Source organism: Nicotiana attenuata, chromosome 11 (genome assembly GCF_001879085.1).
Source record: "Nicotiana attenuata strain UT chromosome 11, NIATTr2, whole genome shotgun sequence".
Taxonomy (NCBI): Eukaryota; Viridiplantae; Streptophyta; class Magnoliopsida; order Solanales; family Solanaceae; genus Nicotiana; species Nicotiana attenuata.
This window is the reverse complement of record NC_031999.1, coordinates 31,764,775-31,780,350: the sequence shown is the minus strand read 5'-3', so window position 1 is coordinate 31,780,350 and position 15,576 is coordinate 31,764,775. Positions and strand designations below refer to the sequence as shown.

The window sequence follows — 15,576 nt, the reverse complement described above, 5'->3', positions numbered from 1 at the left end:
AACTTCAACAATGAAGTTAAAATCCACTAAATATTCAGAGGTCGTGCTCGTGGACAAAGAGGAGGAAGAGGACGTGGCTACTATCAAGTAAATAATGGACAAAGGTATGACAAATCAAAAATTGAGTGTTATAATTGTCATAAATTTGGCCATTACTCTTGGGAATGTCATAGCAATGTTGAAGAGAAAGCTAACCTTGTTGACGACAAGAAAGAAGAAGATGAGTCAACATTACTGGCACTCAAGGAAGAAGACATGGATGATTGCAGCTCGTGGTATTTGGACAATGGAGCAAGCAATCATATGCGTGGATGCAAAGAAAAGTTTGTGGAGATCAATAAAACGGTGAGAGGTAATGTGTCCTTTGGAGATACCTCAAAGATTTAAATCGAAGGGATAGGTACGATTCTGATCTCCTGTAAAAATGGTAGTCACAAGCTAATTCAAGATGTTTATTATGTGCCAAAATTAAAAAGTAATATTTTGAGTTTGGGCTAACTTCTTGAAAAGGAATATGACATCCACATGAAAAATATGCATCTTTGGCTTAGAGATTCAAGTGAAATTCTAATTGCTAAAGTGCATATGGCAAAGAATAGATTATTTTCTCTGAATCTTAAAACAATTGATGCAAAGTGTTTGAAGGCTAATGTGCAAGATGAATCATGGTGTTCGCACATGCGATTTGGGCACTTGAATTTTGAAGCGCTCAAATCAATGGGAGAAAAGAACATGGTACATGGGATACCATCAATCAACCATCCAAATCAACTGTGTGAAGCTTGTCTTCTAGGAAAACATGCAAGGAGGAGTTTTCCAAAGGGGGCCATGTCAAGATCAAACAAGCCGCTCCAGCTTGTTCACACTGATGTGTGTGGACCAATCAATCCACCTTCTTTTGGTAAAAGTAGATACTTTCTGCTTTTCATTGATGAATTCAGTAGAAAGACTTGGGTTTATTTCTTGAACCAAAATTCTGAAGCTTTTGCTGCTTTTAAAAATTTCAAAGTACTTGTGGAGAAAGAAAGTGGCTATGAAATTAAAGCTCTAAGGTCCGATAGAGGAGGCGAATTCACTTCAAACGAATTTAATGACTTTTGTCAGTCTCATGGAATCCGTCGCCCTCTAACGGTACCTTATTCACCCCAACAAAATGGAGTTGCAGAGAGAAAGAATCGAACAATTCTTAATATGGCTCGATGTTTGTTGAAAGCTAAAAGTATGCCCAAGGAATTTTGGGCCGAAGCTGTTTCTTTTGCAGTTTATTTGAATAATAGGTCTCCAACAAGAAATGTTAGAGATCAAACCCCTCAAGAAGCATGGAGTGGAAGAAATCCAAGTGTCTAACATTTGAGAATCTTTGGGAGCATAGCCTATGCTCATGTGCCACATCAAGGGAGAGCGAAGCTTGACGATCGAAGTGTCAAGCATGTGTTTGTTGGCTATGATACGAGTTCAAAAGGATACAAGTTATATAGCCCAATCAGCGGTAAGGTGGTGGTAAGTCGCGATGTTGAATTTGATGAAGAATTGGCATGGGATTGGGAAGCTCAGGAAGAAACTTCATATGATTTTCTTCCATATTTTGGGGATGAAGAAGAACCAGAGACCATGGAACCTGTGCAGGATACAACTCCACCTCCTTCTCCAACTAATGTTGCATCTCCCTCTTCTCAAGAAAGTTCAAATGAACAGCCGCAAAGAACAAGGAGTATTCAAGAGCTCTATGAGGACACAAAAGAAGTTACTAATTTTGATTTTTTATGTTGTCTCTTTGCTGATAGTGAACCAATGAACTTTGATGAAGCTGTTACAAACAAAAAGTAGAGACAAGCCATGGAGGAGGAGATTGAGTCAATAGAGAAGAACAACACTTAGGAGTCAACAACTCTTCCCAAGGGTCATCGAGCAATTGGAGTGAAATGGGTGTACAAAATAAAGAAGAATGCCGATGGAGGTGTGGAGAAATACAAGGCATGACTTGTGGCTAAAAGCTACAAGCAAAGGCAAGGCATTGACTATGAAGAAGTCTATGCACCTGTTGCCCGCATGGAGACGATTCGTTTGCTGATCTCTTTGCCGGCGCAAATGAAGTGGAGGATCCATCAACTAGATGTCAAGTCAGCCTTCTTGAATGGCTATCTTAAAGAAGAAGTCTATGTTGAAAAACCATTGGGCTTCGTGGTCAAAAACCAAGAAGATAAAGTGTTGCGGTTGAAGAAAACTTTATATGGATTAAAGCAAGCCCCACGAGCATGGAATAGTTGCATCGACAAATATTTTCAAGACAATGGGTTTACTCGTTGTCTCCATGAATATGCTCTTTAACTTAAAGTTCATACTAATTGAGATATCTTACTTGTTTGTCATTATGTTGATGATCTTATTTTCACGGGCAATAACTCAAGTTTATTTGAAGCTTTTAAGAAAGATATGTCCCATGAGTTTGAGATGACAGACGTAGGGCTCATGTCATACTACCTGGGCCTAGAAGTGAGGCAGATGGAGGCTGGAATTTTTATCTCTCAAGAAAGCTATACAAAAGAGATATTGAAGAAGTTCAACATGCTCAATTGCAACCCCGTGAACACACCGATGGAGAGTGGGACAAAATTGCCCATGTTTGATGAAGAAGAAAACGTGGATCCCACATTTTTCAAAAGTCTTGTGGGAAGTTTGAGGTGCTTGACTTGTACCAGGCCAGATATACTCTTTGCAGTTGGAGTAGTAAGCCGCTTCATGGAAGCTCCTACCTCCACTCATTTGAAAGTCACTAGAAGAATTCTTCGCTACCTAAAAGGTACGATTGACTTTGGGCTATTTTATTTTCTTCTAGTGATTTCATTCTTATGGGATTTTGTGATAGTGATTATGCGGGAGATATTGATGATAGAAAAAGTACAATTGGTTTTGTATTTTTTGGGTGTTTCTATTATTTCTTGGAGTTCAAAGAAACAATCCATTGTTACTCTCTCGACTTGTGAAGCCGAATATGTAGCAGCAACATCATGTACCTGTCATGCTATTTGGCTAAGAAGATTATTGAAGGAGCTCAATTTACCACAAATTGAAGCTACAGAGATTTGTATTGACAACAAATCCGCACAAGCACTCGCGAAGAATCCAGTGTATCATGATCGAAGCAAGCATATTGATACAAGGTATCACTTCATCAGAGAATGTATTGCCAAGAAGGAAGTCGAGCTCAAGTATGTGAAATCTCATGATCAAGTTGCAGATACTTTTACCAAGCCTCTCAAGTTTGAAGATTTTCATAGGCTGAGATTAAGACTTGGAATGACGAAGAAAAATCAAAATTAAGGAAGAGATTTATGGGACCCAGCTAATAAAAAGCAAATAAAAGAAGAATAAGAAAATAATGAAGGCAAGTTGCAACGGAAAGGGCGGCTGAAACCAAAAACGGTTTTGGACGGTGGCAACTTGCAAAGCAAATTGCAATTAAATGAACCAATTTGATTGGTTAAAAAGTTGGCAAGTTCTCCTATAAATAGGAGCTTATTTCTCTCATTCAGACACACCAAATCGAGAGAAGCAACAGAGAGTTAGAGAGAGTAATCCACAGATTGTAGTATGTGAGATAAATAGTGAATGAGAGTAATATTGTAGTGAGGTGTTTAAAATAAAGAGTGTTATTTCTTTCGAAGTTGTAGTAGTCTCTTGACACTACTAAGTTGTAATATTATAATGGTAATATTGCTCAGCTGGAGTATTGTATTTTATCCCGTTAAAATATTTAGTGTCGTTGTTACTCTCTTGTATTATTGTTATTTGCCGTGGATATTATTCCTGGGCGGGACTATTATTTTTTCCCCAACAAAAAGAAATATTTCTTTACGTCAATTTATACAAATTAAAGAGAAGGTACCTTGGGACAATCCTGAACATCCCAATCCTTTAATTTGATAAAAAAAGTAAGCTACTTAATTGACTCGCCAGTAGCAGCGACAAGGAGAAGACAGAAAAGAAGGGCAACGAAAGCTGTGTATTTAGCCATATCTAGCTTGTTTTCCTTTTGGATTTTTTGGTGAGGAAACTGAGAACAGCATTGGTGATATTTATTGCATGGTATATGCTCAACAATTAATTTTTTGACTAGTTCAAGCATTTACATCATTATTAAGTACATGCGCCGGTAAAAAGAATAGGTCAAGGTGATTCCTTCAATTCCCTATTATAAATAGATCTAACATTATTTAATCAAATACTGTATATATCCCGTTAATCCGTAAGTACATAAAAAAATTCGAATCCTTTAGAAAATATGATCATGTCCAAAGGACTAATGAGATTAATGTTCATCATCAAATAAAAAATATTTCAGGACAGAAAGTTTCATAAGTATATCTCGATTATTACGTAATCATTTTTGAGTCTCAATTAATAGGGATCATTATATAAATAGCTGACAGAATTCACTATTTTAATATACGGGCAAGGACCATTTAACGTTACTGTTAAGTGGGGTTATTGATCTTTAAACAAACTAAATATGAATTCCACTTCCGAACTTTGTGTATTTTGATGTACAATTGTGGTCTTTCCGACTTAGCGTATGCATTAACACATATTAATATTTTTCAATTAAATTTGTTAGGTGGTTGTCCTGATTTCCGTATCATATTTGGGTTTTCTATCTCTTGAAGGAAATGATAATACATTTACCATAATTGAGTTTTTCTTTTTCAGAAAGAAATTATAGTTCTTCCATATTTGGCTAGTCCCTTTTCTTGTACAAAAATATTTGGACTTCTATAAATTGAGGATCATTCCTTCTCATTCAGTAGATCCACAAAATGTAGCCATATGCGGTTTGAGAGTCTTGTTTAGAGGAGAATTTCGGGACAAGTGTTAGTCTGTTACTTATGTTTGCCTCTTCGTGAGGTTGTTCTCTTAATATTTTGTACTCTTTTTTATATAGTGGATTGCTCATCGCCGCTTGTGGATGTAGGTCAATTGACCGAAGAACCACATTAAATATTTGTGTCTATTTTGGTATATTTCTCTTCTGTTGTCTGATTTATCGTCGTTGAGGATTTTCTTTACTAACTAGCTTCCGCATGACACCTGATTTTTTCGGTCCTAGCAAGATTTAGATTAGAATACATATTATTCATCACGACTACATGATAGGCCGTACTTACAAGAGGCATAAATTGCATTTATCATTGTGGTGTATGCACTAACTGCGAATAAATATTTTTCGTGTTGTTTCTTAGTCTAAATTCCAGTATTCCCGTATACACATTATTTTACCACGTGTGAGACCACAGTAAATAATTATCTGATGTTTTCTTTTATAGCAAGCTACCTTACACGCGTGAACTTAAAATTTTATAGCCAATGATCTGAAACATAGAAATATATTCTATCCGAAACATTGTTATATATATGTTGGTATATGCTTAAATCATAAATGACTAAATTCATGACTAATGTACTTGAGGGAAGATAGTAGTATTGTTTCCTACAATTTGTATTTTACTTTTTTTATTTTCCCATTTCCACTTGTACTTGGTCGCGACACCAATCCTAAAGTTAGAAGAAAGTAATCTTGAGCTTGAACAGTTCAAACTCCTAAATATATTAGGACCATTATATTAATCAAAGATCCTTAAGAATGGTTCTTGATTACGTCTTTATACGTAATAACATACATTTATTCAAAATCATTTTATGTTATTAAACTTCCAATATTGAACAGATAAAAATAATTATATATAACTTATTAAAACATGTTAGTTGCTATCTTTATCAGGTTAATTTAATTAATTGTAATTACCTTATAAATAATTTGATTTGTGTAAACATTTTAGTTTTTATTTTAGGTTTTTGTACACAAATTTTTTAATCTTGAACTCGTCCACCAATCGTCTAGTCACTATCTTGATACTTGATCCATTCAAGTTCCTAAAGTAGCTTTCTCAGTCTGTTTTATTATCATAAATAGCTTGGAGGGCAATTTTTTTTCTTTTGTACTTGCTTATGTACGTGACAATTACTTAATCTTTAATTTGAACAGGTTAATAAAAGAATTTAGTTGACAATATTGAGATTCATATGCTATAAATACGACCATCTCTGTTGCCTGTTTCCTCACCAAGAAATCCAAAAGAAAAAAAAAGCTAGACATGGCAAAATACACAGCCTTCGTTGCCCTCCTCTTATGCCTTCTCCTTGTCGCTGCCACAGGTGAGTCAAAATAAACATGTTTGACTGGACACGAAGTCACGAAGTTTATGGGAAATAAAGATAGACTTTTGAAACTTGTGATTTTAAATACGCTTTGGCATTTGGGTGGCAATAAAATTATGTCATTAAGGAAAAAATAAGAGTCTAAAGTTAAATAATTTTCTAAAAATGAAAAAAAGTGTCATATAAAATAGAACAGGAAAAGAACTAGCTAACCTTGATTTCCAATTTTTCTATTCGTGCAGAAATGCAAATGGCAGAAGGAAAATACTGCTGGAAGAAAAGTCACAAGTGGCATGGACCTTGCCACTATTCTTACAAATGTAGCCAGCATTGCAAACACTGGTTTGGAGCTGAATATGGTATTTGTAAGAAATATCAATGGGGACACAAACATCATCACTGGGCAAAATATGCTTGCTACTGCTACTCCCCTTGCCATTAATCATGAGGAATTTCAGATATATTATAAATAAGAAGCTATCTATTTGTGAAGGCAGAGTACTATAAACTGCATACATCAAGAAGCTCTGTGTGTGTGTGTTCTAACAATGTAATAAGTTATGTAGAGGCTCTAGCATGACTTTTTTGGGTCGAGCTTTGCCTGATCAAATTTGCTGCTTAATTTCGTTTGATTGTATGTTTCTATATTATTGGTGTTAATATGTTATTATTCGAAAAATTATCACTCTATGCATGCCAAATATAGGCTGAAAATTTAAATTTTACAGTTTAAACATGTAAAAGTAGTTAAAATTAAAAGCAATAGAAAGTGAAGGACTCCTCCCAAGTATGTGCAAAAGCTTAGAAAATATTGGTTTTGAGTACCTCATTGATTAGCTTCCCCATAACAACGCGTTCTTGCCTGAACTTATAACATCTGGCATACAATGCATTTGATAAGTGAATTGATTGACACAGTGAAACAAATGTACAAAGTAATATAATATTGTTTGACTCAAAAGATATTAAACTCTTTTTAAGCAAATCAATCAAAGAGATGAAGGGGTAGTCGAAGATAATAAACCCTAGGATCGTTTCAATAACCGGAACAATAATAATGATAAAAGAGAGAGAGAGAATGAAACGGAGATAAAGATCAGAGAGAGAGAATCAGTTTCTGTATTATCAGTTATCTGCCTATTACAAGGCTCGGGTCCCCTTTATATAATAGGGGATCTAAGCTGAGTCATGAGAACGACAAAATTAGTGTACTCTATGGCGGAGCCGATGACTGGTCGAGGTCGTTTCTCCTCTTACCCCTGGGTCGTTCCTTCGTATTGTGTCGTAAACATTTAGTGGTTGGTCATGTTGATGGTAGGTCGTGATTGGTCAAATTCGACCCCATACAGTTAGTCCTCCGCTCGTCGGGGTCGCAACGAGATGCGTCCTCGATGGGCGGAATCAACGTATCCGTCTGGGAGAGTTTGACTTGTTGACTTGATTCGACGTGATTGGTGGGAGACGGCAATCATCCCTGTCAGAGCGTTGAAGTAAAACACTCTGCCTTGGGTGACGTCAGCGTCCGCATATGTCATCATTACGCGTATTCTCGAGACGGAAGATAACTGACGCTTTGGCACTTGGTTTCCCGCGCCGATTTGAAATCTGAAGCCTCGATTCTGGCGCCACCCAACCTTATAAATAGGGGAAGGGTTTAATTTTGTTGAAGAACTTTGGTCATTCCTGAGAACTTCCCCAGCCTTCTTCTATTGATTTTCGCGTTCCTGCATATTTCGTTCTTGTCCAGGGATTTTTCTTCTTCCTCATTTCTTTTCGCGTGATCTTTTTCGAACGAAAATATGCCCAAATCTCACCGTACCAAAGAAAGGGTTCCTGAGGTAGCTCCGTTGAATGTGCCGCCCTCCTCCGATGGTGGGAAGGTAGAAGCGGAAGAGGATGTCAGTCCTCTGACAGTAGAAGCTTTGTTGCCGAGGCACTCTTCGCCTCAGTGCGATTTCAACAAGGATTCTGCAGTTTCGGTTCCGGTGCGTTCTGAGACGGGACAGAACCATTTGGACGACCTCCGCGCAAAATACGGCATTCCAGCTTACGTAGAGATGGTTCCGGTGGGGGAGGATCACGTTGACGTTCACAGGCCGGGCTATTGTGCCTTCTATGAGTACCCCTTCTTGATAGGCTACGGTCTCCCCCGTTTTCCTTTGGCGGAGGAATTCTGCAGATTCTATAACATCTGCCGGCTCAGCTCACGCCGTACACGCTTAAGGTGCTTCTGCTACTGACTAAATATGCAGCGTTGGCCGGATATGACATCTCCGTTCATCATCTCTTGCACTTATTTACAGCCGGTTTCCTTAAAGGGACCATGGTGCACTTAAGGATTCGTGGTACGAAGGGGTTGATGGTTGGAACCGACGACCGGCCGAGCCGTAAATTCTGGCACAAATATTTCTTTGTCAGGACTGAGCATATGGTCTCCAACCCTACCGGATTTCCAGAAAGATGGAACAAAACATGTAAGTGTTGTAGTTCATCAAGTTCTCTGTTGCATATTGTTATCGCAATTCTAACTTTTATATTACAGTTATGGCCTGTCCGCCCCAGCCCATTGTCGGTCTAAGGAGTTGGGTCGTCGGCCTGCTTCCTCATGCGGAGGAAACCCGAACTTGGCCTGCATTCATGCAACGTTACGGCCCTCAAGTTTCTTCAGGTAAACTTCCGATTTTTCTTCGTTGGTTAGACGACCTTGCCTAATCGTGATTTTGTGGTCATAGGTCGAGGTGCTTCTAGGAAGAAGGCGACAATCCCTGCTTCCATGCGTCCTACTACCGCTGCGGACACTCGAGATACTCCATGCAAATCTATTCGGGAGGGTCGTTCTCTTACACCTCATCAGGGAGCTACACCCACGGCTGTGGATATAGGGGAGCCGACTTTGTTGACGTCGGCCCCACAACCCGCCGACAAATCTTCTCATGGTGAGGAGCCGCCGGAAAGAAAAAGGAGAAGACTGGAGATGGGAAAAGGGGTGGCTACTGAAGCCAATGATAGTGGAACATCACGGGCGGCCCCGACGCCCATGTTTATGGCCGATGCTATCCGATCGGGGAGGCCGGTACGTGAGGAAAGAGTCAGCCCTGGGGTTAGTTCGGTGCGCCCCGCTGAGGGGGGTTCGTCGACTAACGTTGGTGTGCCTGACGTGGAAGCTAATGAGTCGGGTTCTGATGTTGCCCCTGAGGACGTAAACAAGTTTTTGGGTTGTCACATCCCTGTGGAGGCGGTGACGGATGGATCTGACCGTCATATAACAATCCCTAGGGATTGCAACTTGCTGCTGAACAGCGAGCAGGTCGCATCGTCGCTTACCCTGCTGTGCGCCGCCCCCGAGAGTGGGATGCTCATGGTGATGAACGATACGGAGCTGTCTCGGAGGGTTACCGGCATGGCTTTACAGGTAATTTCTATCACCTTACTACTTTTTCCTTTGCTTATTGTAGAATGGGTATGGAAATATGCTTGCTCTTGTTATTTTTTAGACCATCATCCTGGAGGTGGAGAGGGACCATCGTGAGCGGAAGAGGACGGACCTCTATAAGAAGATGTTGAGGAAGTATCGAAAATGTCGTGCTAAGCATCAAGTGGCTGATCTCTACCGACAGGACCCCGGGTTCCAAGTGTTCCGCGAGGGGCTTAAGGAGAGAGAGGCCTAATTGGAACGTAAGGGGGCGGAACTAGAGGAGACGGATGGGGAGCTAGTGAGGGCCGTTGCTCGTAATAGTGAGCTGGAGGCTCTCCTCAGGGCGAAGGATGATGAACTCGAATTGAATCAAGGGGTGGCTGCGGAGAATGCCGACTTGCAGCAGGGGGTAGCTAGTCTGACCGCCGAGCTTGGTTTTAGGATGGCGGAAATCGACAGACTTAAGGGCGAGCTGAGTGCTAATGCCGATAAATTGACCGCGCTGCAGAGGCAAGTCGCTCCTCCGAGGTCTGAGGAAGCGGAATACCGTTCTCGGCCCTCCTCATCTCGTCCCCCATCTGGTCGAGGCCCGCATCGTAGCGCCCATGAGATGTGGGTCTATGTAGAGGCACTGCTTGATATATACAGAGCTTTACACACAGAGGGTCGTGCGACGGAGGCGGAGGTTCAGGTGGTGCGAAATGAAGCACGCACAGCTCGTGAATCGTGTGAGTATTACCCCGACTCTCCCGATGAGGAGGATGTCGCTTCCGAGGATGTCGATCGCCTTGACTCAGACTCGTGGTGTGAGGACGCTTATCCCACAGGGGGTGGTGGTTAGTTTAAGCTTGTATATTTTTGCTTCCGCATCTTCTTTTGGCTGTGGGCTGTACCAAAGTCTGTCCATGCGGACAAATGTAAATAAATTTTTGTTGTAACATAAACTTTTGTTTTTTTCGCTTCGTCTGTTTATTGCTTCTCTCTTTTTGTTGTTTGTTTTACACTTATTCTTCAATGATATTGCCTTTCGGAAGATGTCGTTGTTCGAACGAGATCGAACTGATATCGATGGCCTTTAGCCGTTAGGATGTTGCTTCGACTATCGTCGAAATAGTATCCGTCGTGGTTCGAACGAGGTTGAACCAATGTCGATGGCCTTGGCCGTTAGGAGGTTTCTTCGACTATCGTCGAAGGAGCACCCGTCGTGATTCGAACGAGGGCAAACCAATGTCGATGGCCTTGGCCGTTAGGAGGTTGCTTCGACTGTCCTCGAAGTAGCACCCGTCGTGGTTCGAACGAGGGCGAACCAATGTCAATGGCCTTGGCCGTTAGGAGGTTGCTTCGACTGTCGTCGAAGTAGCACCCGTCGTGGTTCGAACGAGGGAGAACCAATGTCGATGCCCTTAGCCGTTAGGACGTTAATTTAACCGTCGTCGAAGTAGTATCCGTCGAGGTCGAACCATTGTCGATGGCCTTAGCCATTAGGACGTTACTTCGACTGTCGTCGAAGTAGTATCCGTCGAGGTTCGAACGAGGTCGAAGTAATGTCGATGGCCTTAGCCGTTAGGACGTTACTTTAACCGTCGTTGAAGTAGTATCCATCGAGGTCAAACCATTATCGATGGCCTTAGCCGTTAGGACGTTACTTCGACTGTTGTCGAAGTAGTATCCGTCGAGGTCGAACCATTATCAATGGCCTTAGCCGTTAGGACGTTACTTCGACTATCATCGAAGTAGTATCCGTCGAGGTTCGAACGAGGTAGAACTAATGTCGATGGCCTTAGCGTTAGGACATTACTTTGACTGTCGTCAAAGTAGTATCCGTCGAGGTCGAACCATTGTCGATGGCCTTAGCTGTCAGGATGTTACTTCGATGGAGATTCAACTTCTGTTTATACAATGGAGATCGACACTTTTGTTCATATAACGGAGATATCTACTTATACAATGGAGATCGACTTCTACGTATACAATGGAGATTGACTTCTATTCATATAATAGAGATTTCTGTTTATACAATGGAGATCGACTTCTATGTATACAATGGAGATTGACTTCTATTCATATAATGGAGATTTCTTTTTATACAATGGAGACTGACTAGGGTAGTCCCTTCATTACTTCGGTTTAGAGACCGTGTTGATGGACCGAGGTGATGAATTGCGCTTTTGATTCACGGGGTATCCCCTTTGCTGCCTCGTTAAAAACCTCCCCGAGAAAACCCAATTGGGACAAAACTCGGGTGAGGGAAAAAGAGTACGACTTAGGAGACACCTCTCAAAAGTGGAAGTATTTGAGCTGGGCGACGTTCCGGTTGTTTTGGAGTGATTTTCCTTCCATTGTTTCCAGTTGGAACGCTCCTTTGTTTGCAGCTGCTGTGATTTTATACGGTCCATCCCAGTTGGTTCCCAATTTTCCCTCGTTTGGGTCTTTCGATGCCAGTGTTTTGGCCTTGAGGACGTAGTCGCCAACTTTGAGTGATCTTACTTTGGCTTTTCTATTGTAGTATCTCTCTATCTGCAGTTTCTGGGCTATCATTCTTATACGGGTAATGTCTCTCCGCTCTTCGACTTCATCTAGGTCTTGTAACCTATTTTCGTCGTTGCCCGCCCCGCTGTCATGGGAGTATCTCAGGCTTAGCTCCCCGATCTCGACGGGTATGACTGCATCGGTCCCGTAGACCGGTGAATATGGCGTTTCTCCCGTGCTGGATTTTGGCGTTGTTCGGTATGCCCATAGTACTTCAGGCAGTAATTCGGGCCATAATCCTTTAGCTTCCTCGAGCTTCTTTTTCAATATGTTCAATATCACTTTGTTGGAAGATTCGGCTTGACCGTTGGCGGCTGGGTGGTATGGAGTGGAGAGTATCCGCCTGATGTGCCACTTTTCAAAGAACTCGGTCGTTTTCTTTCCGACGAACTGAGGCCCGTTGTCACAGCTTATTTCTTTGGGGATGCCGAAGCGGCATATAACATTTTTCCATATAAAAGCGATGACCTCCTGTTCGCGTATTTGGGCATACGCACCTGCTTTCACCCATTTAGAGAAATAGTCAGTTAAAACTAAAAGGAAACGTACCTTTCCTCGTCCAGCCGGCAGGGGGCCGATTATGTCCATCCCCCATTTTATGAAGGGACATGGCGAAGTGACTGAATGGAGGGGCTCTCCCGCTTGATGTATCATGGGGGCGTATTTTTTACGCTGCTCGCATCTCCTGGCCTAGTCTGCTGCTTCTTTTTTCATAGTAGGCGAGTAATAGCCGGCGCGGATGAGGCATCAGACGAGGGCACGGTTCCTATTGTGTGCGCCACAATGGCCCTCGTGCACCTCCTCCAATACTTGTCTTGTTTGGTGGGGTCCGAGGCATTTAGCGAGGGGGCCGCCGTACGTTCTTTTGTAGAGGTCATGATTTACCAGGCTGTATCGGGAAGCTTGCACTCGGGTTTCTTGGCTTCTTTTTTGTCTTGTTGGAGTGTTCCGTCCTGCAGATAGGATACAAAGCGGTTGCACCAGTCCTAGGTTAAGTTCAAGGAGAATACCTCGACGTGATCTATGGTTGAATGGAGGAGAGTGACCACGTTTCCTTTGTTGATATTTTTGGTGTGAGCACGTGATTTTTGCCCTATTGAAAATTATTCCCAAAAATTCAAACAAATGATTTCTTTCATTATTTTTTGCAATTTTGTGAATTTTGTGTTGTTTTCTGTTAATTGTTTGCATTTTATTTGTGCATTTTGATCAATGAAAAATACAAAGAATACTTGGCATTTGCATTCAGAATTTAATTTCACATTTTAGGATTAATTAGTAGTTGAAGTTACTTTTAGGAAAAGGAAAATAACAAAAATGGCCCTTTTTGCATTTTTAGTCTTAATTTGTTTTAGTTTGCATTTAAATAGGGAATTTGTGTAGTTGGAAATTTTGAAGTATAATTTTAGAGTCAATTTGAGTTTTGGGTTTTAATTTAGCATTTAACCAATCAGAAATAAAATACAAAATAAATAAATAAAATACAAAAAAAAAAGAAAAAAAGAAAAAACAAATAAAAGAATTAAAAGGAAAACTTGGTCTCAACAAATGCCCAGTTTTGGGCCAAAGCATGTTCCAGCCCAAAGCCAATTTTCCCCCTAAACCGGATTCAACCCAGCCCAGACCCGTAGCGCAACCTCACGCTACCATACCCTCACTCCCGCCGTCCAACCTCTGCCATAGGCTCATAAACGAACCTTCTGTTTTTGTAAATGGACAAGTCAATCTGGTGGTCCGCTCGAAGAGTCTCTTTTGATCGCAACGGTCGCCTGACAGCGATTAGGGTATTCCTATAACATAATTTATATAATTTGGTCGGTATATTCCCTTCACCCCCTTCCTCGCCCCATCCCCCCCTGCCCCGACGTTCTCGTCCGTGCCCGTCATTCACACCTGCCAAACCATAGCCTGTAACGCCGCCCCCTTCCACCCTAATTCCGCCGCCGAAAATCTCCACGCCCACGGCGGCGGAGAACCTCCAAGACACCAAAATTACACCCCTGGTTCTCCTCCTCCTCCCTTTACGAATCCACCATCCATTTTCCTCAAATCCCGCCTAGGCCATCGAATATTAGTCCAAAGTTTTCCGGCCATACCCTACCTCTCCCAAACAAGTCCAAGACGCACCACAGGACCGCGCTTGACATCCTCTATCAAACCCCCAACACCCGCTCTCTCAAAATCTGACTGGAATACTTCGAATCTTAAATCGAAGTTTTCGGCAAAACCTAGAAATTGAAGCTCTCAATTTAAAATGGTCATTGAGGTTCTGGTTCGTGTTAGTTCTCCGATTGAATCAGAACGTGCTAAAATCGAAAGGTCCGCGTTGATTTCTGGTATTTTCTTTTCTCCCCTCAAATTTTTTTTCTTCCTTCCTCTATTTCTCTTCTTCTTCTCGAATTATTTGTTTTCTTTTGAGATTTTTGTGTTTCTTAATTAGGGTGGGTATTACAGAGTGTTTTTTTCTTGTTTGTTTTAATTTTCCTATTGGTATATGCATGGTTTAATATTGATGTTTGCTAGTTTATAACTTTTGAGATAGTTTAGGTGTTTAAATGTTAATTAGTTTAGCTTTATCTATTGGATGACTGCAATTAATAAGTTATCGTGACGACTTGACTCCTATATTAACACAGACATGCCGCTTAATAATGTGGTTAAGTTATTGGGTCTGATTAATTCCATGGATAGGATTTCTCTAGATGGGTGTAATTGAAAATTCAAATGCTTGATTAGTCATAACTAGCCTTAATTAGGGTATTGTTTAATTGATAGGGAAGGTAGTAACTTCAAAACAAGTGCAGGGGCAGTTTGGGTACTTAGGGTTGGGTAGAAGTGCTGTAGGTTATACTAGAATCACCTAGAACCTTCTAGAATAGGATTTAGTTCTAAAATCAGAAAATAGGTGCACTTACTTGAAGAATAAGCCACAATTTTAGGGACTAAAATATAAAAAACTGAAATATGAAGTTGCACCCTATTGGTGCCTATAAAAAGGCATCGCCAATGCCTTGAATCAGAAGTTTTTGGGAACCTCTAAAAAAATCCTCCAAAAGTTTTAGATCTGAAAATTCCCCCAAGAGTGTTCGACAAGTTTGTACAATTTGAAATTTGAATTTCAAATTCCAAAAACCAAAATCTGAAATCTAGAATTAGAAACCTCCTTTTAGATCTTAAATCTCCAGAAAAAACCAAAAAAAAAAAACACAAAAACTAAAAATTACTGTTCTATTGAGGTGTTCTTCATAACAATTTCAAACTCTAGCTTTAAAGTTGAATTCCTGGCTTATTTCAAGTAAAAAATGGTTCCAGTACCTCCTGTTTCAGTGTTTGACGTTTTCGAAGTTTCTGAGCTAATTTTGAGTTGAATTTGGGTTATTCAAGTCAAATTTTGGTTTACTTGCTGATCGTGTGAGCTG

At 40.8% G+C, this 15,576-nt stretch overlaps 1 protein-coding gene across 1 annotated transcript; it reads left to right on the top strand.

The window, feature by feature from the left end:
* Positions 6,097-6,895, top strand: LOC109235022 (defensin-like protein 19). Its single transcript, XM_019401036.1, has 2 exons — positions 6,097-6,210; positions 6,456-6,895. Exons 1-2 carry the CDS (start codon positions 6,150-6,152, stop codon positions 6,653-6,655), a joined length of 261 nt encoding a protein of 86 aa, XP_019256581.1. The 5' UTR covers positions 6,097-6,149; the 3' UTR covers positions 6,656-6,895.